This window comes from Zootoca vivipara, chromosome 5 (genome assembly GCF_963506605.1).
Source record: "Zootoca vivipara chromosome 5, rZooViv1.1, whole genome shotgun sequence".
Taxonomy (NCBI): Eukaryota; Metazoa; Chordata; class Lepidosauria; order Squamata; family Lacertidae; genus Zootoca; species Zootoca vivipara.
In genome coordinates this window covers 17,053,518-17,081,137 of record NC_083280.1, presented here as the reverse complement: position 1 = coordinate 17,081,137, position 27,620 = coordinate 17,053,518, and the positions used below count along the sequence as shown (strand labels likewise).

At 44.8% G+C, this 27,620-nt stretch overlaps 1 protein-coding gene across 7 annotated transcripts in view; it reads right to left on the bottom strand.

Annotated features, from left to right (window-relative positions):
• Positions 1–27,620, bottom strand: part of WDR49 (WD repeat domain 49) — a 100,110-nt gene that overhangs the window by 2,875 nt on the left and 69,615 nt on the right. For 4 of the 7 annotated variants that reach the window (XM_060274403.1, XM_060274407.1, XM_035132371.2 and 1 more), the window contains 6 exons: positions 22,882–23,031; positions 14,071–14,258; positions 10,417–10,614; positions 8,463–8,647; positions 5,716–5,825; positions 4,115–4,261 (listed from right to left, as the gene is read on the bottom strand). In XM_060274403.1, coding sequence (XP_060130386.1) covers positions 4,115–4,261; positions 5,716–5,825; positions 8,463–8,647; positions 10,417–10,614; positions 14,071–14,258; positions 22,882–23,031 — 978 coding nt within the window. Of the gene's footprint in view, positions 1–4,114; positions 4,262–5,715; positions 5,826–7,884; positions 8,648–10,416; positions 10,615–14,070; positions 14,259–22,881; positions 23,032–27,620 lie in introns of those variants that run through there. The other 3 variants (XM_060274404.1, XM_060274406.1, XM_060274405.1) reach the window with 3 other exon arrangements.

The window sequence follows — 27,620 nt, the reverse complement described above, 5'->3', positions numbered from 1 at the left end:
ATCTTTATTTTAAGAGAGAGAGAGAAAGGAAGAGAGAAGACTTGTGGTGAATATGAAAATGAATGAGAGGAAGAAAGCAATACAAAACACAGCCTATTTATTAGTAAGTCGTCATCCTATAGCAATTAAGAAACAAAAACCCCTTTTGGTTTAACATGTTATGTTAAGGGCTTTCTGGGTTCACATAAGCTCCAAAATACTGGGGAATGACAGCTGTTAAGTTGCACATACCCAGCTGGCAAATAATACCACTCACATGAAATTCAATACATGTAGAATTAAAGGTAAAAAAGAGGGGAAAGGACCCCTGGATGGTTATGTCCAATCAAAGGCAACTAGGGGGTTGTGGTGCTCATCTCGCTTCAGGCCGAGGGAGTCAGCATTTGTCCACAGACAGCTTTCTGGGTCATGTGGCCAGCAGGACTAAACCGCTTCTGGCGCACGGAGGACTGACAAGTGCCAGAGCGCACGGAAATGCTGTTTACCTTCCCACAGTAGTGGTACCTACTTATGTACTTGCCCTGATGTGCCTTCAAACTGCTAGGTTGGCAGAAGCTGGGACCGAGCAACGGGAGCTCACCCCACTGCACGGATTCGAACTGCTGACCTTCTGATCAGCAAGCCCAAGTGGCTCAGTGGTTTCACAGTGCCACCTTCTCCTCTGTAGAATTACTAGGGGCCTTGCCCCAGCTCACTTCACTCATCAACCCTACCAACCCCTTTGCCAACCTCTATTACCTTTTAAGGGACACAGGTGGCACTGTGGGTTAAACCGCAGAGCCTAGGGCTTGCTGATCAGAAGGTCGGCGGTTCAAATCCCCGCGACAGGGTGAGCTCCCATTGCTCGGTCCCAGCTCCTGCCCACCTAGCAGTTCGAAAGCACATCAAAGTGCAAGTAGATAAATAGGTACCGCTCCGGCGGGAAGGTAAACAGTGTTTCCGTGCGCTGCTCTGGTTCGCCAGAAGCGGCTTTGTCATGCTGGCCACATGACCCGGAAGCTGTACACCGGCTCCCTCGGCCAATAATGCGAGATGAGCTCCGCAACCTCAGAGTCGGTCACGACTGGACCAAATGGTCAGGGATCCTTTTACCCTTTACCTTTTTATCCCCTTTTAAAGGCGCGGGGAGGTGCTTTGCAGAGCAGTTTGCTCAACTGCTTTGTGAAGCACCTCTCCCTCCTGGGTTAAACACCTACGACCAGTGCTGCTTCCTTGCTCTCCTGCCTGCTGTTGTCCCACCCACTGGAGGCCACACAAACCGCAGACCTAGATCTCTGTGTATATAAGAAGATGGCTGCAGTTGAACCATAACTTCAGTTACATAGGCTTCCATGTGCCTATTCAAGTGAACAGACAAATTCAGGATTTAGGATTCACCACTGACTCTAAAATTATATTGTCCTGTTGGTGCATGAAAGAGCTTCATCTCAGAGGCTGTATTCTTCCCCACTTGAATATTTCACTCACCCCCATCCATTTTAAGGGTGAGGAGAAGGGCTCAAACTGCATAGCAATATGACTTCCAAAGCAAACATTGAGGTTTACACACTTTTATGACAATGAGAGATTGATCACCCTGGATACCAAAACAAAAACCTTCTGAAGCTTTAATGGTTGCAAATTCCTTACTGAAAGTTAACATGAAAGCTTATTTAGTCTTATTTAGTTTATTTAGTGCCTAAAACAGGAGTTTCAGGAGGATTAATGAGAAAAATTCTGAAGTGCTTCATATAAATTTAATAATAGCGTTTTGTATCCAAAGCTCCTGGGGAACAGGGAAAGATCCAAAATTCTGGCAAGATTAACGACAGCAAAGAAAAATCAGCATTTTGCCAACTGAGATCATGCACCTGGCTAGTCAAAAAAGCTCTTTGGGAATTGATCCAGCCTCCAAAAGGATTATATTTTAATTTTTTTAATTGCTTTTTGGAGCCATGTGGGGGCTGTCATTGTGCTGTGCTGAATCATCAGCATAAACTCCCATTTAATTCTCTTTTCCCCCCTCATGGGGCTTTCCATCTAATTCTCTGTTGCCTCTTCTTATCTAGCTGGAAGATATATATTTTCCTCTATCAAGTCAGGAGTGCTGATGCTGAGATATGAAAATAGCCTTTCTCCTGCACCAGCTCCATTCACTGTTATAGCCTACAAATGATCTGAGGAAGCCTTTGGCGAAGAATCTGCTGTCACAAAGGCAGTCCTTTCTGAGTAGCACTATGCTAAACACTTCTTCTGATGTCCCCACAACAATTCTCCATCAATCAACAAAGGGGTAGGGAGCCTTTTACAGCCCAAGCACCACATTTTTTCTGAGCAACCTTCCAGGGGGCCACTTACCAGTGGTGGGTATGGCTAGAGACAAAGATGAGTAGAGCAATGAATACAAAATTTACCTTTGTACAGTAGGCTAAGGAGCAGATGGGACTTGTCAACCTGGGAAGGAATCCAGGGGAAGGAAAACTCTGATCCTAAACCTCCACTGCCTCGAGGGACATATTCAGGAGAAGAAAGGGCTGAGGAGCAAACCCTGCACAAATCCGGAGTGGAGTCCCTAAGACGGTTGGATAGTGGCTTGTACGCCTCCTTCCAGCAACTCCTGCAGCCAAGCTGGTACCAAATGTATTTCTCAACTTTCCTATGGACCACATCAGCAAGGCCAAGAGGGGAGTCTTATTGTCTGGACGGCTCAGGACATCCAGACACAGTACCCAGGTTTGCACCCCAAGGAGGTCACTTCAGAGCTGCTAACGCAGCAGTTTGACTTCCGCCCCAGAGGCGCACACCATTGTCTCTCAAGATGGACAGATGCCAGCAAGAAAAGTTGGCTAGTTTCTGCACACTCTAATGCACCCATCTTTTTCTTCCATCCAGCAGGAAACATTATCAGAATTCAAGAACAATCATCGAGGGCTGATGGAGCGGCTTAGAAGTGTGTGTGACCTGGCTTGGAGTGCCACCTTCAGCCCTCAGACCCGTTGTTGCCCATCCTTGAGGGTACTTGTGTTGAGAAATCACGCTCAAAAATTATCCAAGTGGGGAGAGAGAAATGAGTGGAAGGGTCTTTTGTCAACAATCAGTTAATTTTTTTTTTTTAAGTGATGTTTGCTGTTAAAGAATTCAGTGTGGGCAGATGTTCGCTTGTTTTTGAGTGAAAAGAAAGGACTCTTCCCTTAGAAATTGGCTAGAAGAAGGGAGGGAGGGGTAAGAAACCAGGAACAGGTGTGATGTTGTCGTTTTGTGGAAGGGAAGACACATGCTCAGAAAGGATCTTGGGCAGCAGGCCTAGGGAAAGCACCACTTCAGCCTGTGCAGATCTGCTGTGGGTCAAGCTGGCCAGTACTGGGCTTAATGGAACCTGGATAAAGCAGTTCATCAAGCCCCTTTGTGTTCATGCAAAAGACCTCCAGTGATCAGCTACCAACAGCAAGAGGCAGCTCCCTCCTGCCGCTCCTACTTGGGGGCTGCCCATGAACACCTGCCTGGAGCACCTGCCTGGAGACTTTTGCTCTGGCCAGCAAAACGGTCCTCATATTGTTGGCTGAGAAAAGCTGCAAAGCAAAGGAGTCTAGCAGTTCCAAAATCCACCTGTGGCTGACTCAAGAAGACTTTAGGCAGGGACTGGACCACAAGCTCAGGCCATCCTGGATAACAATGATGAACACCTCACACAAGATGTTGCATGTACATAAAACATCTCATGGGAGCAAATTCCACCATTTAACCATGCACAGTATATTCATTTGTCTGCCCAATACTATCTGTCATGGTGGCGGTGACGTATCTCCTATCCCAGCAGAGTAACTGAGCATCCACCATATCCTTTGATACTTCAGTGGTCACAGCTTGAGTACAGGCTTGCTCTGCAAGCGCCCTAACCATTTGGCCACGGCAAGTGACATATTTAACATGCCAACCTTGTTTACGGCTTGGATTGCATGCTTCCAGCAACTTCCTGGCTTGTTATATCCTCAAAGGCTTGCCAGTGGCCAAGTGATAAATTCTAGACTTTCCTATTACCGTTACTTTCTTTTAAGAGAGATAAGCTAGTGACCTTTATTTTTGCCTCTTGCTAGCAGGAGCTAGAGTAATGAGGATATAATGAAGGTCTACTTACTTGCCGAAAGGGTAGGCAGCTTTAAATCTTCAGAGTCCTTCTCCGCCAACTTTTCCCCAAAGTATTTGTCAGGGTGCAGAAGAAAGTCGCTCTCATTCATTTCTGTCGTCTCCTCCAGGGCTTCAATATTTAATGACCTAAATACAACTTTTCAAACCAGAGGATTATTCCAAAGGCAGAAAATCATTTCACATATCAGCACAATTGCAGTTGAAGCAAAGCTAATGTTTTGTGCCTAATCATACTATGCCACTTCCACAACTGAGAAATATTCAGCTGGATAAACACAGATACATATGCAGCGAGATTCACTGGCCATTTTTTATTAAGTTCTGCCAAGGAAAACTCTTAATCTTCCGCATTAAGAAAGGGAGGGCCATAACCCTTAATTTTAATTAACAGGCAAGTTTTCCAAGCAAACGTCACAAAATCTGTCATTTACATAAGATAAATGCATTTCTTTTCACTGAGGTTTCCCATCAATGGAAAGTTCTTGACTAGTTCTTGCAATTTATCCCTCGGCTGGGATCCAACAAGCCACGCTGGGGCTTTTCCGCTATTTCCTTCCAGTGACAGACTCCTGCATTGCATCCCCCAAACCAATCCTGCCCCTGCCCCTGCAAAAAGTCAGGGAAGTGAAGGCATGGCATTCTATGAGGTGTGAGCAGAGGTTCACCTCTCAGGTGGGTGCCATTGCAGAGAACGGAGAACGAGGGGGGCATTCATGGTGAGTTCCGCCCCCTCTATTTCTAGAAAAATAGCACTGGGTGTGAGGCGCTACATCAAGGATGGAATATATCAGCAGCCCACGTTGTATGCAGGCCCAGTGTGGGTGGAGTATAGGGTCAGATTTAAGGTACTGGTTTTGACCTTTAAAGCCCTTTACGGCCTAGGACCCTCATACCTACGGGACCGTCTCTCCCGGTATGCCCCGCGGAGGACCTTAAGGTGCATAAATAGTAACATCTTAGAGGTCCTGGGCCCAAAGGAAATCAGATTAGCCTCAACTAGAACCAGGGCCTTCTCAACACTGGCCCCGACCTGGTGGAACGCTCTGTCTCCTGAGACCAGGGCCCTCCGGGACCTGATTTCTTTCCGCAGGGCCTGTAAGACAGAGTTGTTCTGCTTGGCATTTGGCCTGGAGCCATTTTCCCTTTCTTTTTCCCTATTGTATGAGGCTGTATTTTTAATTTCTAGTTTTTAATTTTTAATTTTAATGTATTTAGTCTTGTTGTTGAATTGTATTTTAAATAGTTGTTTTATATTTGGTGTTAGCCACCCTTGGCTGGGGAGGGCGGGGTATAAATAAAAATGTATTATTGTTGTTGTTGAGGTGTTTCAGGCAAGGAATTTCTCCCAGACTGACCTGGAAATGCTGCGGGTTGAACCTGGGACCTTCTGCATGCAAGGCAGATGCTCTTACCACTGAGCTATGGCCCCTCCCTAGGTCTGAATGGATTGCTTGAGACTGCTTTTGAACTTGGGACTGAAGGCTGTCCTGCATGAGGCTGATGGGTGCCCACCCTTGCTTTAAGCCAACAGATTGGCTGCGTCGACGAAGATGCCCAAATGTTGCTGAATTCATCAAATTAATGGCATACCTGTTGGCTTTATCACAGCAGTTCTGTTGAAGAGGGTATGTTTTCTTCTTTTCTGTGTTTTCCCCTCTTTGTATCTTTTACCTAATATTGTGTTGTCCCATATATTCAGCCTGGACAGACGGAAATCAGGAAGCAAAATGAACTGACATTCCACAATTTGTTTTATAGCCTTCTGTGTACAAAGGATCATGACTTCTGAAGATGCATCCACTCTTATTTAATGGTATAATAGAGCACTAGGATTAGAGGCCAAATGGAATGTTTACCCTGAAGTGGAGTTCACCATCCATCCCTCTCAATCGGCTTAACAGGGCTGAACAAATCAGATGAATGAATCAAACAAAGCCACCAAAGAAAATATTTCATAGAGCCAATGCTGAGTGTTGTCGGATTCCTGTAACACCCAAACAGAAGCTCTCAGGATGAGACAGAGGTGAACCTAAAGCTTGAGACCATGCTGTAAGGCTAAATCAAAGAATTGTCAAGAGACGAGGCTTCTTCACCGAAGAGGCTTCAATGTATTTAAATATTTTAAACGAACAAAATAAATCTTTCATTGGTTCGCGGCACCAGTACTATGCACATTTAGCTGCGAGTCAGCACCGATGGAGCTAAATTCCAGATAAAATGTGCACAGGTCTGCAGTCTTAATTATTTAAACAACTAAACCTCGATATCATTTTTGCTAATGTATGCATTTTTACACACAGCTCCTCCTAATACGTGAATTTAATTTGTAGACATTTTTGGGTTGGGTCACAAAAATCAGAGGGTTCGTTTTGAAGAATAGCCTTGCTTCGGTTTGCATATTGTTTTGGTCAGAGCAAATCGGGCAGGGGGTGCATTGAAAACCAAATTCCTTTCCTGTTCCTGCCTTAGGATATGAGACGACATTGAGCAGATCAATCTCCCAAAACCAGCGCACCAGTTGCACACCAGCCATCAGCACCGATCCTGCTGTGCGGATCCTCAACTGCTGCTGTGCTCAGCATCTTTTCCTGCCCAAGCGCATCATGGGCATACGGGTCATAGGAATTATTCCCTGGGGGGCTGTGGCAGTACAGGAAGGTTACATTCTTTCACCCAAGGTTATTAAAATGGTTAATAATACAAAGCCTTCATTATGTTACATCAAGGAAGTTATTTAAAACTGAGGAAGCACTTAGCCAGAGTTTAATTTTACTGTTCTTATGCTCTGGCACAGTATACATTACAAAAGCCCATGAAAGATTTATACATTTTAGAATGTATGAGCTCACTCGGAATCAAAGAGCCTCGCACCTCTAACCTCTCAGCCGTTAGAAGCGCAAAATTAGACTAGTTTGTCATAAAGAGTACTTTTGTATATTGCTGCTATGAAATGAAGAAGCTGTAAACCCTGTTTCTAAAGCAGAACACAGCACGTTGTCATGGAATATCTGCAGTCCTGCCACCTTCCTTACTTGCCCTGCTCCTGTGCTTTTATGCCATGGCTGAAGCTTTTCCTGCAATGTATTGGGCTGCTATGTGTCAGGGGCCAAATGAAATACTTGCCTTGTACAGTATACGCAGGATCAGGAGAGAAAAGGCAAAATAAAAATCATTGGGTGGCCAGAACTAAACGTCAGATGCATCACAATAATTTCCAGTTACAATTTCTTGGAAAATAAGAGAGCCTTGATCCGGGACCCAAAACTTATAAATGAGGAAATTCATTTCTCCACATTTCCACATTAGTTTGTGGTTTTTTAAAAAAAACACATACTCATGAAAATCAGCAGCAATTTAGTTTGAATTTCTTCTAATATACAGGTGAAACTCAGAAAATTAGAATATCGTCGAGAAGTGCATTTATTTCAGTAAAGCAATTTAAAAGGTGAAACCAATATATGAGATAGATGCATGACATGCAAAGCAAGATATGTCAAACCTTTATTTGTTGTTAGGCGGGTCAATTATAAATGGAATGTAATTAATGAAATGTAATAGCGATGTTTATTTTTGTATAACTGTAACTATTTGTTTTATTACTGTGGAATTTTGGAAAGAAAGCATTTGTAAAAATTAAAAGAAAAATAAAAAATAATAAGTTGCATTACAGTACTGAAATAAATGTACTTTTCGACGATATTCTAATTTTCCGAGTTTCACGTGTGCATCTGTTTGCATTGCCTAATATGCACATATCCTAGTATATGCATTTATGTGCACATTACTTGACTAGAAAACTGCATGGCAAAAATCTGAAGGATGGCTGTGTTTGGAGGAGTGCAAATTAGATAAATTAAATACAAACTGTATAGAATTTCTCTCCCATCTCTACTTGGGTGCCACCATGAAGAAGGCCATTTCCCTGGTTGCCATCCTGAGATACCTCTGAAGTCAGATGGGCATCTGCTGAAAAAGGAGCTCTCGGGCCCTGTAGAGTTGGCTCATTTCAGAAAACACCTACTAGGCGTTAATACCCACCTCGAAAGCTTAGAGGAAATGGCTTATCTTCACTTGATGGCCCAAACACTCCCGGACTAAATTCTCCAGCATCATTTTTGTCTCCCTCAAACCTTTCTGACTTGGACCCCAAGGAAAAACTGCTACTGGTGGGGTGGAGATTCTGATCTCCAACAAAAAATCCATTTCCTGGCCAGGCCTATTTAAAATATTATCTCTGAAAGGAAGCTCCTGATAATTATATACTTTGACTCTGTCTTAATAGCCTCCCTTTTTCCAAATGTGTCACTGTAAATCAAGCTTTTAGGGAAATTACTTACACACATGCGAAGTTGTCGTTATCCTCTGTAGCAGGTACAGCTTGTTCCACTGGAATAGGGGGAGGCTCTTCCTCTTCAACCGAGGATACGGTGTTCTTTTTAATATCATTCTCCTCCTCTGCGTCATACTTGTTTTCCTCCTTGGGGAAGGATGGAACATGATTTCCAATCCTCCAATGTCCTTCCTAAGAAGGAACAGAGGGTACATACACGTATCAGAGCTTCGCAAGAGAGGTCCATCTCAGACCCTCCAAGCGTCTGTATTTTCCAGGGACAGTTCTAGATTTACAGAAGCCATCCTGGTTTCTGATTTGATCCCAGAATGTCCCACTTTTCCTTAGAACGTCCCTATTTTCACAGCAGAAATGTTAGAGGGCATGGTAGGACGTCCATATTTTCATCAGAGAACTGGTGGAGGGTGTATGTGTTCCATCTCCTGTTCAGGAGACTAAGGCTGAAGTCCCAACATTTTTGCTAGTTTGGCAGGTGTTAAGTACCATCTGTGGGTCATATTCATCATATTTACTTTTAATGTGTAACATGCCATAAAATTCATATTTACTTTTCATAAATTCTCCCATAGCTCATAATTAATATTATGACCCACATTCCTGTGTCCACTTAATCATACTTGATTTCACAAATTCCTCTTTTGTTTCCCACTCTAGCAGCAGTTTGTTCATTTTTGATAATACTTTTTTTTATCTAATAAATCCACTGTAATTTGGGTTTTTTGTTCTGCAAATCCAATTTTCTAATCTTTCTTAAGCAGTTCGTTAATCTGATGTATCTGTAACCAATGCATTAATACATTTTTTAATTCCTCGGGTTTGTTCAACCTTGGTTCCTGTCCTGTAAGATCTAGGATTTCTTTATAGGTTAATCATTGTTTATCCCTATTTGTTGTTTTCCTTCAGTTGAGGATATCCACATTGGTGTTTTCTTTTGTTATAGATTTTTGTACTTTTCCCATATTCTGTATAATTTTTTTCTGATCACATGGTTTGTAAAGATTTTATACATTTTTGCCTTTCCATACCATAGGTAGGCATGACACCCAAAGTGTATATCATATCCTTCCAAATTTAACACTCTGATATTTTCCAATAATATCCAATATTTTGTCCACCATAAACATGATGCCTCAAAGTAGATTTGGAAGTCCAGTAGAGTGAAGCCATCGCTTTCTTTTCTACCAAACATGACTTTATGTTTTATTCTGGGCTTCCTTCCCTGCCAGATAAACCTTGATATATTTATTATTATTATTTTGCCACTCTTTGAAGCATACCTCTCTGGAAATTGTTTTGCCTAGAACAAACATTGTCCTGCTGTTGCAGTGCCTGAAGCTTCAAAATATGTCAGACATCAGACTTCCAGAAACCATGGGGTGGTGTTGCTGGTTTTTTGAACAATCCAATAATGAAACCACTTTGAATTGGCTTAATAAATGTGAGGCCCTCATCTCCAAAGACGGGTTGGGCATTAATGTCCTAATAGCTGATGTCTTAAAAGCTGCTACCTCTATAGCTGGCCAATGAGAGTGTATTAAAAAATAAGGTCATAGAGTTTGTATCAGCTGTGTCTCACATTCAGGATTTGCAGTGCTCTCAACATCACTGCTTTATTTAGACAAATTACAACCCATTCAATTATTTCTTTGAGTTATATGTGCTTTGAGGAAAGCTTTTACCTCTCTGCAATTTCAAACATTGCCTTTGGCGCATTTAACGGGGAGATGTGCCAAAGTCCCTGTGAGTTGTTGCTTTCTGTATTTTTGGCAAGGGAGAGAGAACCTGGCACACTATATTGGTCTTTATGTGCCTTCCCCTGGGGAAAGATCTCCGCGGGAATCCTTGACAACTTTTTATTCTTAAATGATGGTAATGAGTGCAACGTTGAGAGGAAGCAAATAGTAATGTCAAAAACACAGTGAAAACAGCCACCTTCCTACCTGCCCAAATATTCCAAACGGAACGCCAGAAATATCAGTAAGAACAATGCTGCAGTCTGCAGAAGACGAGAGGATAAAGAGGCAGTTGTTTCGTACGCAGGTCTCCAGGCAAGTGATACAATCATCGTGCATCTGGAAAGATCTGATCAGAGGGGGTGGCTGGTAATTCACATTTTCTCCCAAAATAAGGCAGTAATCCTTGTGGGAGGAAGAAAAGAAGCAAGTGCTAAGGTTATTAGAAAGAAAGGACAAGGCGTGGGAATATCTAGTGCAGAAAGAGAGACAATAGCCTATAGCGGGAATGGGGAACTTTTCCAGGCCAAAAGCCACATTCTTCTGGGGGCTTCTGAGCAGCTTCTGGGGGGCCAGAGGTTGGTGTGACCAGAGGCAAAAATGGGCAGATTGGTGGGTATGATTCTTACAGTGGGCTACATTCCATATAAAAGTCAGATGTTTCCACCCCACACAAACCCACTGCTCCATCATCTTCAGTTCAAGGACACTTTCCAGCCAGGTAGAAGCCCCCAAGGAGGACATGGAGGAGGTGCAGACAAAGGGTGTCACCTGGGGAAATGAGGTGTGGCCTAGTGAGCATCTCAAGTGTTATATAAAGAGGCTTGGAGGGCCACATTTGGCCATGGGACTTGAGACTGAGGCTTCTCAGAATGTCCACCTTTCATCTACTGTCATGGACTGGCTGTATGCATCAGCTGGGGAACCCCCAGGGGAAGAAGGCTCAGAGCCTGGGGGTTAGTGGTGGGACGCCAACAAGTGGTCAGAGAAAGAAGGAGCAAACTGAGGGAGGAGGAAGTGTCAGAAGCTGAAGAGGCAACAGGGTTTAGTGAGCAGGAAAAGGCTGTGGCAGAGGGCAGTCCAGACTCAGAGGCAGGAGAGGAAGAGGGCTAGGAAACAGAGATGATGCAGGATGATGAAGAATCCAAGGAGTCTCCCGCTCCTGCTGCAACCAACTCCCCTTCCCCCTGGTCTCCCAGAACACCCAGAAAAATGAAGAGGTAGAACAATGAGAGGCAAGACGATGGAGCCTTCGATTGCTGGGAAAGAAACCAGGGAAGGAGAGTGGTGGGAAGGCAAGGACCTTCAGTCTTCACAACTGCCTCTTTGGGGCAAGACCAGCTGGGCAAGTCCACTTGGAATGAGCTATGTTGTTTCCTTGAATAAAGAGTTAACTTCACTGACATCAGGTGCTTTATTGTTTTATTGCTAACCTACGCCTGACTCCAGCTCCTGGCATCTGATTTATTGCTGCCCTGGAGCTTGCTTGCTGTCTCTGCTATCCTACACCACTGCTGTGTGCACATTTGAATGCCACAACCAGATGGGTGCAATGAGTCTCACCTAAACGCTGACCTCCTAGTTGAATGAGAAAGGCACATGTGATCAGCCTCACTCAGACAGTTATATCCACCAGAGATATCCCTGCTTGATTGGAGCAAATGTCTATCTAGTCAAGCATTCCCCCCCCCCCAACTGTGGCCTGAAGCCCATAAGCAAGGCATGAAGACAGGAAAGCCTTGTCCTGTTTGCCTTCCAACAACTGTTATTCAAAGGTAAACTGCCTGAGGACATGAAGGCTCCATAGCTAACAGACTTACCCTCTATGAATGTGGCATTTAAAGCCATCTAAGCTTAGAATCATAGAATCATAGTGTTGGAAGAGACCACAAGGGCCATCCAGTCCAACCCCCTGCCAAGCAGGAAACACCATCAAAGCATTCTTGAAATATGGCTGTCAAGCCTCTGCTTAAAGACCTCCAAAGAAGGAGACTCCACCACACTCCTTGGTAGCAAATTCCACTGCCAAACAGCTCTTACTGTCAGGAAGTTCTTCCTAATGTTTAGGTGGAATCTTCTTTCTTGAAGTTTGAATCCATTGCCCCGTGTCCGCTTCTCTGGAGCAGTAGAAAACAATCTTTCTCCCTCCTCCATATGACATCCTTTCATATATTTGAACATGGCTATCATATCACCCCTTAACCTTCTCTTCTCCAGGCTAAACATACCCAGCTCCCTAAGCCGTTCCTCATAAGGCATCGTTTCCAGGCCTTTGACCATTTTGGTTGCCCTCTTCTGGACACGTTCCAGCTTGTCAGTATCCTTCTTGAACCGTGGTGCCCAGAACTGGACACAGTACTCCAGGTGAGGTCTGACCAGAGCAGAATACAGTGGTACTATTACTTCCCTAGATCTAGATGCTATACTCCTATTGATGCAGCCCAGAATTGCATTGGCTTTTTTAGCTGCTGCATCACACTGCTGACTCAAGTTTGTGGTCTACCAAGACTCCTAGGTCCTTTTCACATGTACTGCTCTCAAGCCAGGTGTCACCCATCCTGTATTTGTGCCTTTCATTTTTTTTGCCCAAGTGTAGTACCGGTACCTTACATTTCTCCTTGTTAAAATTCATCTTGTTTGCTTTGGCCCAGTTGTCTAATCTGTTAAGGTCATTTTGAAGTGTGATCCTGTCCTCTGGGGTGTTAGCCACCCCTCCCAATTTGGTGCCGTCTGCAAACTTGCTCAGGATGCCCTCAAGCCCATCATTCAAGTCATTGATAAAGATGTGGAATAAGACTGGGCCCAAGACAGAACCCTGTGGCACCCCACTAGTCACTACTCTCCAGGATGAGGAGGAGCCATTGATGAGCACTCTTTGGGTTCGGTCAGTCAGCCAGTTACAAATCCACTGAATGGTAGCATTGTCTAGCCCGCATTTTACCAGCTTCTTTACAAGAATATCATGGGGCACATTGTCAAAGGCCTTGCTGAAATCCCGCTTAGATGCGGGTGGTGCTTTTGGTTAAACCAGTGAGCTTAGGGCTTGCCGATCAGAAGGTTGGCGGTTCGAATTCCTGCCATGGGGTGAGCTCCTGTTGCTCGGTCCCAGCTCCTGCCAACCTAGCAGTTCAAAAGCACCTCAAAGTGCAAGTAGATAAATAGGTACTGCTCCAAGCGGGAAGGTAAACGGCGTTTCCGTGTGCTGCTCTGGTTCGCCAGAAGCGGCTTTGTCATGCTGGCCACATAACCTGGAAGCTGTATGCCGGCTCCCTCGGCCAATAATGCAAGATGAGCGCCGCAACCCCAGAGTCGGTCACAACTGGACCTAATGGTCAGGGGTCCCTTTACCTTTAAGCTAGGATTGCCGTATTTCAAAAAGTGGAAGTCCAGACACATACCGTAAGTTGTTGAGCTTTTCTTGGCCAAAGTTGTTGAACTTTTTAAGGCAAAATCTCAAAAAAGAGAGATTTTTGAGCTTTTTTTAAGGTAATTTGCAACAACAACAAAAACCCAACATGGGTTGCCGTATGTCTGTGTTTTCCCGGAAATTTCAGCAATTTTTGGAAATTACACCTGGAAATTTTGACAGGCAAATATTGAGTCAAACTGATATTGAGTCAAACTGTTGGCTCAACTACTATGTTATGGGGCCTGCTTTGACTAAGCCCCAGTTGGAGGAGTGAGCTGCTAGTTATGTTACTTGGAATGATTTACATCAGATAATACTTTTTAAAAAAAAATGAACACAAAAGAGGCTGGAAACTAAATGCACCATGCTTGGGCCATGACTTTGAATAGAAGCTTATTACTTTTCAGTCTGCCTCACCTCTTCTGGACTGATGTATGACTCTTTCCACTTACCTCTATGTTCCAGATCTTCACCCATCCAACCAGATCTCCGGTTATGAGGTACTGGCTTCTTTGATCAGTGGCCATGATAATGGACCCCACCCCGCTATGGGCTTCAAACTCTGCCAGCAGCTTGCCTCTCTGTGTGTTCCAAAACCTCACGTAACCAGCACCTCCACAGGATACCAGGTTTGCACCTCCTAAAACATGAAGACCATGGTGCATTAGTCCAGTTAACTCTGGGAACATCTAACTCAGGGGTCCCCAACCTGCGGCCAATGGGCTGGAAGTGGCCCGCAGAGGCCGTTTAACTGGTCCATGAGCCACCCCAGAACCGAGCAGTCCTCTCGGTGAGTCCCCGTGTGCTGCGCTAATCCGGCACAGCGCGCCAATGGGACTCTTTTCTGTGACCGCAGAAATCGCTTCTGTACATGCCCAGACACCGGAAATCATGTCTGCAGCAGCGGAAAATGCTTCTGCGCATGCCCAGATGCTGAAAATTGCTTCTGCACAGGCACAATTTTCGGTGTCTGGGCATATGCAGAAGCAATTTCCACAGACGGGATTTCTGGCATTGCATCGCATTGCGCCAGCCTAGCCCACGGAGGATCTCTGCGGGAGTGATCTGGCCTATGCCCAGTAAGCGTCGCAAAACCCAACAAGCGTCTGCTCACCCAACAACAGCAGATGGGAATCAAACACCCAATAGCCACAGCGGCAGCCAATCCACAGCAGCCATTGACGATACAACCAATCACACACCAAATTACCGCAGCAGCAGCCAATCAAAAGCAGCCCTTGCCGCAGTCAACAATCACATACCAAAGAACCACAGACAAGATGCAGCTCGCGGCTGCAACCAATCACCAGTGTCCCCTATGCACTATCCGTGTATAAGACAACCCCCATTTTTAAACATTATTTTACAGTAAAAAAATAAAAAATCCTCGTCTTATACATGGAAAAGTGTGGTATGTTAACATTTGTTGCTCAACCCACTTTTAGGGTTGCCAGACTCAATAGAGGACAGGACTTCTGTGCCTTTAATTGCCCTGCTCTCTTTTGAGTCCGGAAACCTTAAAGAGAAACCAGCAGACCCTTTGTTTAATTTCCAAGCAAAGGGTCTGCTGGTTTCTCTTTAAGGTTTCCAGACTCAAAAGAGAGCAGGGCAATTAAAGGCACAGAAGTCCTGTCCACTATTGAGTCTGGCAACCCTACCCACTTTTGTTTGCAGACAGATGGCATGTAGCCCCATTGAAGGTTGACTAGGAGGGAATGCAGCCTTCAGGCTGAGAGAGGTTCCCCACCCCTGAATGTGTGTGTGTGAGAGAGAGAGAGAGGGAGAGGGAGAGGGAGAGAGAGAGCAGCTGTGAAGTGATTGCTTCCCCATCCCTGCTAGAAAGAGCACTCAGGTTTAAATATCAGTCAACCTGGGACTGCAGGACCAAAGGAAAATATCTCTTGGACCCATTCCAACAAGAAGGCTAAGGGTTGCTGGGGAATGTTGTGTTTGTGTGATGTATTTCTATCTATTGATAATAAGCCTTGAGAATTGCTTGATTGAAAAGCACGGCATAAAAAAAAATCCATGTCACCTGGATGCTTGTCCTGGTAAGTCCAATGGCATTTGCTCCCATGTGAGTGTACCCTGAGTTTTAAGATTACCTTGAACTTGAATTATTGTGCATCACTTTCTGTGCTTAACTTTCTCAATGCAACTGTCCTTCTCTAACCACAAGCAATTCCCCCACTGTGAATGAACCCAGTTAGATTTGTATTTTTTTTGTTTGGCTTTTAGACTCCATTTTAATACTGCAGCTTTCCAGCAGCAGTGAAATACGGTTCAATCCATTGGCTCTCCAAACTGAAAGAAGTTACAGAAAAAAGAAATTGGGCCTTGGGAACTCATTTTCACAACCTTTTATTTTTCTATTTGCAAAAGTTTCACATGAGACTGTAAATCTTTATGTAAATGGTTTTCTCTTTGGCAAACCAAAGTTCTTCTTGTCAATTGTATGTTCTTTATGGACACCAAAGAACCCTAAATAAACCCTTAAGGCAACAGATTTCCCAAATCATTGCAGATAAATCTGCAGAAAGATTCCAATTTGCCTTGGAGGGGAAATAACGATAATTTGATTCAGAAAACACCTGGAAAAAAGCTGCTAAGATGAGAAACGGTTTTATACTCTCAAGATTAGCTGCTGCAAAACTCCCCACTGGACCAAATTCTATCATGACTTAACATCCTGCAGCGCCTTGCTGGCTTGCAAGGGGTATAAATCAATAGTGAGTTTGACACTCTGCATGCAAACAGGCTTCTCCTACACATTTGCTCATTTGGTTTATTGGAATTTACAGTCTTATCTCAGGGACAGTCAGCTCAATTTTCTTAGGTCTGGGCCATGGGCAACAATCTGGGGGGAGGCAGGAGAAGGGAAGAGGAGCCATGGGGCAAATCAGGAGGCAAGACTGAGGAGAAAGCCAATTACAAAAAGCAAGTTTGAACTAGGAGGCAGAATTGAGGGACGGTGGAGATCTCAAATGGAACCAGCCTGATTCGGGATTGGATCGGATTGATAGTTCCTGACCAGGTTGGTCCACCCAGAATGATCCGGGACTGTCATTGTTAAGTATAATGCTTTAATTCACACAGAAATGAAAAAGGTGCATGTATTAATGAAAGCTTAATATGGCTAAATGTGTATTGCAAACACTGGGGGTTTTCCACAAGAGTTTTTCGAAAGGACTCCGAGCTGTAACTAGTTAATTACCTGTTGATTGTTTTTCTACTCTGTATTGAGAGTGAACCTCTGATCAAGTGGTAAAGGTAAAGGCAAAGGTAAAGAGACCCCTGACTGTTAGGTCCAGTCGCGGATGACTCTGGGGTTGCGGCGCTCATCTCGCTTTACTGGCCAAAGGAGCTGGCGTACAGCTTCCGGGTCATGTGGTCAGCATAACTAAGCCGCTTCTGGCGAACCAGAAAGTTTTTCAAAAGGACTCTGAGCTGTAACTAGTTAATTACCTGTTGATTGTTTCTTTACTCTGTATTGAGAGTGAACTTTTGATCAAGTGATAAAGGTATTCAGTTGCAAATCTGCCATCCTGAAAGGGTGGTGGCTGTTAGTCACATGTGATAAGCAGGTCGGGGAGAGAGAGACACTTTTGCTTTTAGGTCCATTTGGACTATTTCATATTTTGTAAGATGCTGAACCTGTGCTGGACAGCGCAAGATATTGTATAGATATTTTTGATGTTTAAATTCTGTTTTGAAGAAAGTTCTGCCATTAAGAGTTTAAATGATATTTTCATGAATCTGGGCAATGCTTCATTTCCAAAGGAGTCAGTTCTTATGCTTCCAGTTGCTTCAAACTGTGCAATATTTAATATCTGCAACAGTCAAAAGGTGGGGTGGTCAGGTGGCAAGGTGGAGGGGGGGATAAGAAGAGGCAGGTAAGGACTGCTTCACCAGGACTTCCTGGTTTACTTCACCAGGACTTCCTGGCTTACTGACCGAACCCAAAGGGTGCTCATCAATGGCTCCTCCTCATCCTGGAGAGTAGTGACTAGTGGGGTGCCACAGGGTTCTGTCTTGGGCCCAGTCTTATTCAACATCTTTATCAATGACTTGGATGATGGGCTTGAGGGCATCCTGAGCAAGTTTGCAGACAACACCAAATTGGGAGCGGTGGCTAATACCCCAGAGGACAGGATCAGACTTCAAAATGACCTTAACAGATTAGACAATGGGCCAAAGCGAACAAGATGAATTTTAACAAGGAGAAATGTAAGGTACTACACTTGGGCAAAAAAAATAAAAAATGAAAGGCACAAATACAGGATGGGTGACACCTGGCTTGAGAGCAGTACATGTGAAAAGGACCTAGGAGTCTTGGTAGACCACAGACTGGAGAAGAGAAGGTTAAGGGGTGATATGATAGCCATGTTCAAATATATGAAAGGATGTCATATGGAGGAGGGAGAAAGATTGTTTTCTGCTGCTCCAGAGAAGCGGACACGGGGCAATGGATTCAAACTTCAAGAAAGAAGATTCCACCTAAACATTAGGAAGAACTTCCTGACAGTAAGAGCTGTTTGGCAGTGGAATTTGCTACCAAGGAGTGTGGTGGAGTCTCCTTCTTTGGAGGTCTTTAAGCAGAGGCTTGACAGCCATATTTCAAGAATGCTTTGATGGTGTTTCCTGCTTGGCAGGGGGTTGGACTGGATGGCCCTTGTGGTCTCTTCCAACACTATGATTCTATGATTCTAAGCTTAGATGGCTTTAAATGCCACATTCATAGAGGGTAAGTCTGTTAGCTATGGAGCCTTCATGTCCTTCCGGGAAAACACAGACATACGGCAACCCATGTTGGATTTTTGTTGTTGTTGCAAATTACCTTAAAAAAAGCTCAAAAATCTCCTTTTTTTGAGATTTTGCCTTAAAAAGTTCAACAACTTTGGCCAAGAAAAGCTCAACAACTTACGGTATGTGTCTGGACTTCCACTTTTTGAAATACGGCAATCCTAGCTTAAAGGTAAAGGGACCCCTGACCATTAGGTCCAGTTGTGACCGACTCTGGGGTTGCGGCGCTCATCTTGCATTATTGGCCGAGGGAGCCGGCATACAGCTTCCAGGTTATGTGGCCAGCATGACAAAGCCGCTTCTGGCGAACCAGAGCAGCACACGGAAACGCCGTTTACCTTCCCGCTTGGAGCAGTACCTATTTATCTACTTGCACTTTGAGGTGCTTTTGAACTGCTAGGTTGGCAGGAGCTGGGACCGAGCAACAGGAGCTCACCCCATGGCAGGAATTCGAACCGCCAACCTTCTGATCGGCAAGCCCTAAGCTCACTGGTTTAACCAAAAGCACCACCCGCATCTAAGCGGGATTTCAGCAAGGCCTTTGACAATGTGCCCCATGATATTCTTGTAAAGAAGCTGGTAAAATGCGGGCTAGACAATGCTACCATTCAGTGGATTTGTAACTGGCTGACTGACCGAACCCAAAGAGTGCTCATCAATGGCTCCTCCTCATCCTGGAGAGTAGTGACTAGTGGGGTGCCACAGGGTTCTGTCTTGGGCCCAGTCTTATTCAACATCTTTATCAATGACTTGAATGATGGGCTTGAGGGCATCCTGAGCAAGTTTGCAGACGGCACCAAATTGGGAGGGGTGGCTAACACCCCAGAGGACAGGATCACACTTCAAAATGACCTTAACAGATTAGACAACTGGGCCAAAGCAAACAAGATGAATTTTAACAAGGAGAAATGTAAGGTACCGGTACTACACTTGGGCAAAAAAAATGAAAGGCACAAATACAGGATGGGTGACACCTGGCTTGAGAGCAGTACATGTGAAAAGGACCTAGGAGTCTTGGTAGACCACAGACTTGAGTCAGCAGTGTGATGCAGCAGCTAAAAAAGCCAATGCAATTCTGGGCTGCATCAATAGGAGTATAGCATCTAGATCTAGGGAAGTAATAGTACCACTGTATTCTGCTCTGGTCAGACCTCACCTGGAGTACTGTGTCCAGTTCTGGGCACCACGGTTCAAGAAGGATACTGACAAGCTGGAACGTGCCCAGAAGAGGGCAACCAAAATGGTCAAAGGCCTGGAAACGATGCCTTATGAGGAACGGCTTAGGGAGCTGGGTATGTTTAGCCTGGAGAAGAGAAGGTTAAGGGGTGATATGATAGCCATGTTCAAATATATGAAAGGATGTCATATGGAGGAGGGAGAAAGATTGTTTTCTGCTGCTCCAGAGAAGCGGACACGGGGCAATGGATTCAAACTTCAAGAAAGAAGATTCCACCTAAACATTAGGAAGAACTTCCTGACAGTAAGAGCTGTTTGGCAGTGGAATTTGCTACCAAGGAGTGTGGTGGAGTCTCCTTCTTTGGAGGTCTTTAAGCAGAGGCTTGACAGCCATATTTCAAGAATGCTTTGATGGTGTTTCCTGCTTGGCAGGGGGTTGGACTGGATGGCCCTTGTGGTCTCTTCCAACACTATGATTCTATGATTCTAAGCTTAGATGGCTTTAAATGCCACATTCATAGAGGGTAAGTCTGTTAGCTATGGAGCCTTCATGTCCTCAGGCAGTTTACCTTTGAATAACAGTTGTTGGAAGGCAAACAGGACAAGGCTTTCCTGTCTTCATGCCTTGCTTATGGGCTTCAGGCCACAGTTGGGGGGGGGGGGAATGCTTGACTAGATAGACATTTGCTCCAATCAAGCAGGGATATCTCTGGTGGATATAACTGTCTGAGTGAGGCTGATCACATGTGCCTTTCTCATTCAACTAGGAGGTCAGCGTTTAGGTGAGACTCATTGCACCCATCTGGTTGTGGCATTCAAATGTGCACACAGCAGTGGTGTAGGATAGCAGAGACAGCAAGCAAGCTCCAGGGCAGCAATAAATTAGATGCCAGGAGCTGGAGTCAGGTAGGTTAGCAATAAAACAATAAAGCACCTGATGTCAGTGAAGTTAACTCTTTATTCAAGGAAACAACATAGCTCATTCCAAGTGGACTTGCCCAGCTGGTCTTGCCCCAAAGAGGCAGTTGTGAAGACTGAAGGTCCTTGCCTTCCCACCACTCTCCTTCCCTGGTTTCTTTCCCAGCAATCGAAGGCTCCATCGTCTTGCCTCTCATTGTTCTACCTCTTCATTTTTCTGGGTGTTCTGGGAGACCAGGGGGAAGGGGAGTTGGTTGCAGCAGGAGCGGGAGACTCCTTGGATTCTTCATCATCCTGCATCATCTCTGTTTCCTAGCCCTCTTCCTCTCCTGCCTCTGAGTCTGGACTGCCCTCTGCCACAGCCTTTTCCTGCTCACTAAACCCTGTTGCCTCTTCAGCTTCTGACACTTCCTCCTCCCTCAGTTTGCTCCTTCTTTCTCTGACCACTTGTTGGCGTCCCACCACTAACCCCCAGGCTCTGAGCCTTCTTCCCCTGGGGGTTCCCCAGCTGATGCATACAGCCAGTCCATGACAGTAGATGAAAGGTGGACATTCTGAGAAGCCTCAGTCTCAAGTCCCATGGCCAAATGTGGCCCTCCAAGCCTCTTTATATAACACTTGAGATGCTCACTAGGCCACACCTCATTTCCCCAGGTGACACCCTTTGTCTGCACCTCCTCCATGTCTCTTTCTTTGGAGGTCTTTAAGCAGAGGCTTGACAGCCATATGTCAAGAATGCTTTGATGGTGTTTCCTGCTTGGCAGGGGGTTGGACTGGATTGCCCTTGTGGTCTCTTCCAACTCTATGATTCTATGATTCCCTATAGTGAACATGCTGTAAAAGGAGCACCCAGCAGGATTTAACTCTCTGCTAAGAAGCTGGTGAGCAGAAAGTTCAGTCTTCATTTCTGCAGGGGTCTGGAAGGTTGCCCACAAGAGAAGGTGTGCATTGGGCTGCAAAAAAGGTTCCCTTTCCTAATGCTCATAAGAGATGGATCCTAACCCAAAAGAAGAAGGAAGAAGCTCTTCTCTGGTAGTGTTATTTGGTATTACGTAACTGGCATGTCTCACGTGTGTTTATGCAGGTGTGCCATTGCTTCTGCAGGGAAAAGGGCAATCTCAGTGTTAGGAATTGCAAGGAAGGGCCTGGAAATTAAAGAGCAACTTTCATAATGCCATTATATAAATCTGTGACACATTACAGAACCTGGTCGCTCCATCTCAAAAAGGATATTGTTGTAGCTCCAGAGGAAAGGCTGCAGAAAAGGGTAGTCATGAAAGGCCAAGAAACTTGAATCATCTTCTTTATGAAGAAAACTTCCACATTCTGGGGATTGGGGAAGAGGAATGAGTTGGTGGGAGGCCCATACTGGGAGGAAGCCTGCTGTCACTTGTAAACATTCAATTAGCAGTACAATCCAAACCTGAGATCTCCTAGGTTGAGAAAGTTGGGATCTGGCAGATCTTGGGCTTTCTCAATGAGGGCTCAGTCAGCAAAACTTAAGCCAGTGTAATTTACACCAGCACAAGTCCACCCAAAGGGCTGTTGTGGGGGCTTCCTTCTGTGTCAGGGCAAGGAGAGATTTTCACCTATTCCAAAACCCTTCCAGCTCAATCATGTGTCCAAGCAACCCAGCAGAACTTAGCCTGAAAAAGGGTGATATCGGTCATATTCCTCCTGAACGAAGTGTGCAACTGGTCTACTTTATGCTGGCTTCCTGTAATTAGGATCGCTTTGTAGGCTGAGTTGGCATCCATCCATACTTTCTTTATTAAAATCATTTTTACACCATTCTTCAGCTGAAAAAGCTCTCAGAGCAACTTACTGAGTGTGTTTTTTAAAAAACAAAAACAAAACACCAGCCAGTCCCTGCTCTCAGAATTTCAATCGAAAGAGGGCACAGAAGGAAAAGGGGAGTGGGGAATCAAATGTGAGCACGTTCTTAAAAATATGGTATTCTTATGAAAACAAGCTGGGGTGATAACTGTTCAGAGAAAGGAAGAGCCAAAGGCAAGTTGTCTCTCAGCAGAGTCGATGGAGTGGCCCTACTTCTCACCTCTCCCTTGCTCTGCAGTCCGATAGAGCAGTGTTCCTCAACCTTGGGCCTCCAGCTGTTTTGGGACTACAACTCCCATCATCCTTAGCTAGCAGGACCAGTGGCCGGGGATGATGGGAGTTGTAGTTCCAAAACAGCTGGAGGCCCAAGGCTGAGGAACACTGCGATAGAGCACCTTTTGGTCTTCCTAGGTGACACTTGAGGAAGAGGAAGAGCTGGCTGCTCTCTCAGCAGGGCCGGTGAAGTGGTCCTACTTCCCTTCTCACCCCTCATCCAAATGGCCATAGAAAATGAAATGCCGTTCCCTTACCTGACACCGAAACGTTCCTCGCCTCCAGGAAGAAGAGCCTACTAATGGAATGACTGTTCTCGTCAGAGTTGGCGTAGTCAGCTGCAGATAGTGTGTGTCTTCTAGAGGACAGCCTGCCAGCAGAAGTTACGTTCCGCTGCACCTGAGAGCCTGCGAGAGAAGCTCCTGATTAGGTTCTAAAAAAAGAAATGTATGCTCTCGAGATGCCAACAGTGGCCACCTCCCCAAGCACAGGTGCTTTCTCCGTATGCACTTCAGCTTATTTATTTTTTTATGACTTCTCCTCTCAGCAGCTGTCTCAAAACTGCTTTTAGAACTCCTTTGGGTTTTTAAAAAGCTGTTTGCAGGGCTTGGCATGAGAGCTGCTGGAAGGGAAACCCCAGGGCGGGGAGGGACAGGGAGAGAGATCCCACCTGTGCACCAGCGGTAATTTTCCTTTCGGCAACTTTCTCACCCAAAGCCCCCCAAACGGATGCAGCCATGCCAACTAGGAACTTGCACTTTTTTATATTAAAAAATGTAAGCTGGCTTTCGGAAGAGCTACAGAGGCAGGCAGATTTTAGGCTTGCCAGATCAATGTTTTTCATTTGAACCTCGGGATTTACCAGCCAGATCCAGCTACGAAACACTGTTGAGATGGGTGCTTCTGAGCCTATTTTCAGTGCCATGCCATCCACTCCTGGGTAAGGTTTCTTTTCCCATTTCCCATTTGGGCAACCTCATTTAAGCAGGAAAAGTCCTATTCCACAGTTGCTTTTGCTGGGAATCAAAAACGCTGGTCAATCTATTGCAAATCACCAGAGAACTACCAGTAGGTCCCAATGTACTTTTCTGCCCATACCTGAGCTATAAAACCTATGGCATTTTGCACATTTCTCATGCTGTATGTGTGTTATTTATTTATTATGTAGAGCCAATTTTGTACATGGGGGTCAGTAACATTCTGGGGCCCACAGGGAACATTTGCAACCAGGAGACGCTGTCTTGTGTGTGGGAACCACACACAAACCGCAAACCAAACCAGTTCACCTTGCCATCATCTTTATTGGCCACAAAAGAATGCTTCTTTCCACACCAAGGAAGAACTCTGCAGGTTCACCCAGGGCAATTCCTCCAACATTTCTCCAATGAAAACAGGGACATCCTATTCCATAATAATGATTTTATTATTTCCACCCCGTCCATCTGCCTGGGTCGCCCCAGCCACTCTGGGTGGCTTCCAACATATATGAAAACATAATAAAACATTAAAATATACAGGGCTGCCTTCAGATATCTTCTGAAGGTTGTATAGTTACTTATCTCCTTGGCTTGGGGGTTACATAACTCCATACTCTCCAATATTTCTCTGGTGAAAATAGGGACATCCTAAGGAAAAGTCGGACATTCCAGGACTAAATCAGAAACCAGGATGGCTTCTGTAAATACAGAAAGGTATTTACAGGAAAATAGGGAAACTTGGAGGGTCTGCCATGGACATCACACTGGCGATCAGCTAGACCGGTGACTGGGAGTGGCTGCCGAGACCAAATAACACCAGTCCTGAAAGACCTACATTGGCTCCCAGTATGTTTCCGAGCACAATTCAAAGTGTTGGTGCTGACCTTTAAAGCCCTAAATGGCCTCGGTCCAGTATACCTGGAGGAGCATTTCCACCCCATTGTTCAGCCTGGACACTGAGGTCCAGCTCCAAGGGCCTTCTGGTGGTTCCCTCACTGCGAGAAGTGAGGTTAGAGGGAAGCAGGCAGAGGGCATCAGATGTCAAGGAAATAAACAACTATCTGACTTTTAAAAGACATCTGAAGGCAGCCCTGTTTAGGGAAGCTTTTAATGTTTGATGTTTCATTGCGTTTTTAATATTCTGTTGGAAGCCACCCAGAGTGGCTGGGGAGGCCCGGCTAGATGGGCAGGGTATAAAAAATAAATTATTATTATTATTATTATTATTATTATTATTATTATTATTATTATTCCTGTTGCATGGGATGCTTTACAAAGAGCAGCTAATCCTTTTGGAGGCACTGTTCCTTCCAATCCCAGTTGTTGGGAATCGCAGGTGAGGAGAGTTGCTGTCATGCTCAGATCCTGCTACTGGGTTTCCCGCTGTGAGAACAGGATTCTGGTAGGCAGGAGGAGAAAACATTCTTACACATACTTAGAGAGCTACACTCTGTAATTCAAGAAGCATCCAACCAGTTCCCTGGGAAGAAGGATTGACTGTTAAATTTTAACTTCCTTGCAACTAGATTTTTTATTTATTTTAGAGAGAACTGTCACTCACATTGCAATTGGGGAGAGGCGGGTTTCTGAGCAAGCAGCCTCTTTCACCTTTACTGCCGAAAGTTTTTAAAATACCTCTTTGGCATAGAAGGCAACATTTTTTTTACAAGGAGATTTGTTGATTTTCATCATTTGCATTTTGATATGTTTGTTCAGTTCTGAAATGATTTCATTCCTACACGCCATCCTCGGTTTATACGCTTGTTCAGTTTTGTTATGGCCTATGGGTTCAAAACTATAAAATTGCTGCTCCTGCATAGCGAATCAGAAGGTAAGATTTGGAAATAAGGCCTGTGTTTTGTTTGACAACATAGGAAACTTCCACAGCCTCTCGCTGCTTTTTAAACTTGGTGAAGTTTGGTAGAAAGACTCCTTCATATAAGACTGCAAAATTGTGCAGGCATACAACCAGATTTTAGGAGATGGCTATAATATTGTTATGCTCTACTTGTATTCCCAAGCAGCGAGAGATTCCAGGGACAACTGTACTTACCAGGCTACGGCTTCCTTGGAATGAAGGTCGGTGGAGACTATGGTATCTTTAGGATATATGGTTTTATTTACACAAATATACCACCAGAGCATGGGACACGGGGGTTCACAGCATTAACACTCACATAGATTTTGCCCCCCCTTTTAGGTTTCCAAGGGAGCCCCAAAGACCAGCACAGAACAGCGCACAGCAAGACATGCTTCTTTCTCCATCTTCCAGCATTTAGCTTCTAGCTCTCACACACAACTCTGTCTATTGTTCTTCTAGGTAAAAGGTAAAAGGTAAAGGTAAAGGACCCCTGGACGGTTAAGTCCACTCAAAGGTGACTATGGGGTTGCGGCGCTCATCTTGCTTTCAGGCCAAGGGAGCTGGCATTTGTCCATAGACAGCTTTCCAGGTCATGTGGCCAGCAGGACTAAACCTCTTCTGGTACAATGGGAAACCAGAGTGCATGGAAACACTGTTTACCTCCCCACTGTACCTATTTACAGTGATGCCTCGCAAGACTAATTTAATTCATTCCGCGAGTCAATTCGTTTTGCGAAAAATTTGTCTTGTGAATCGCGGTTTCCCATAGAAATGCATTGAAATTTCTTTTCTTTTTTTTGCCCATAGGAACACATTAATTAAATTTCAATGCATTCCTATGGGAAACCGCAATTCTCAAGAAGAATTTTTTGCAAAACAAATTTGTCTTGTGAGTGACCATCAGATTCGCATTCGTTTTGCGAAAAAAATTGTCTTGCAGGGCATTCGTCTTGCGAGGTACCACTGTATCTACTTGCAGTGGCATGCTTTTAAACTGCTAGGTTGGTAGGTTCTTCCACCTACTAGCCAGGTAAGGAAAGGCCTACCCATTTGTTTCTACAGCATCACTCTTTTATAAAGGTACCTTCAGGTCTTCACATCTTGGGCCAGCATCATCGGAATTCTCAAAGGACTCCAAAACATGTTATTGTAATGATGCCGGTCCAGAATACAACGGCTTGATGATACCCAGATCCACTGAATCGGGCTGATGGGTAGTCCTGTTAGCTCATTACAATCTCCACGCTACATTTTAGGTTCTCAAGCGTTCAGGAAATCTTCCTTCAACAAAGTAATTGCATTCATGCCCATTAGAGTTTGTTCCTGGCACATCTAGATAGAACTAGGGATTATTTATACAGTGAAAATTAGGCATTCTCCCATTTGTGTGTTTAAAAGGGAGGGAGGGTGAAACCTCCTTTCCTGTGGCTGACATAGAAGCAATAGATCAAAAGTGCCCCATCATATCATTCTGCCTAGTGTTTTATAGGCAACATAGACAGCGGGATTTCAGAAGATTAAAGATATACATATGTTTGTCTTGGGAGAAGTGTCAAGAAACCTAAATAAGAAACAATTAAAAACGATTTGTCAAAGCCCTCTGTTATGTTAGCTGAAGATGTGTTTCTCCCCCTGCTACAGAGCCCCTTTCTGCCCCCCCCACCCCCACCCCACTATATCCGCCAGTATTTCTTCCATAATGGAAGCTGTGGTTTGTAGCGGAGGGAACAATTACGCATTGCCTGCTAGCACAGCGCTTAATGTATGATAACCATTAGAGTGTGAAGACTTTCAACCAAATGAAATTTTTCAGGTTATGAACAGCCTCAAAGGAGGGGGGGTGGGGCAGGCAAGCTCTGTGAGGCTCTGTTCCGGGAGGGTCGCCTGCAATTATTTATCACCCCTCACCAAAAGAAGGCGAAAATTAAGGGAATGTTCCCTGCTGGAGGTAATGATATAAAGAAACACTGACGTGGATCCAGGGCAATAAACAGAAGCAATAGCCTTGAGAGCGATGGGGAATTAGCGAGCCCCATCCCAAGGAAGAGCAACCTCGCCCAACACTTTGTCACTCTGACACAGCGAAGGCATAAACAATCCCAGAGCTGGAACTCATTATTAGTGATTTCATAGTTCAAAGTTTTTTCTAGCCTGGTTT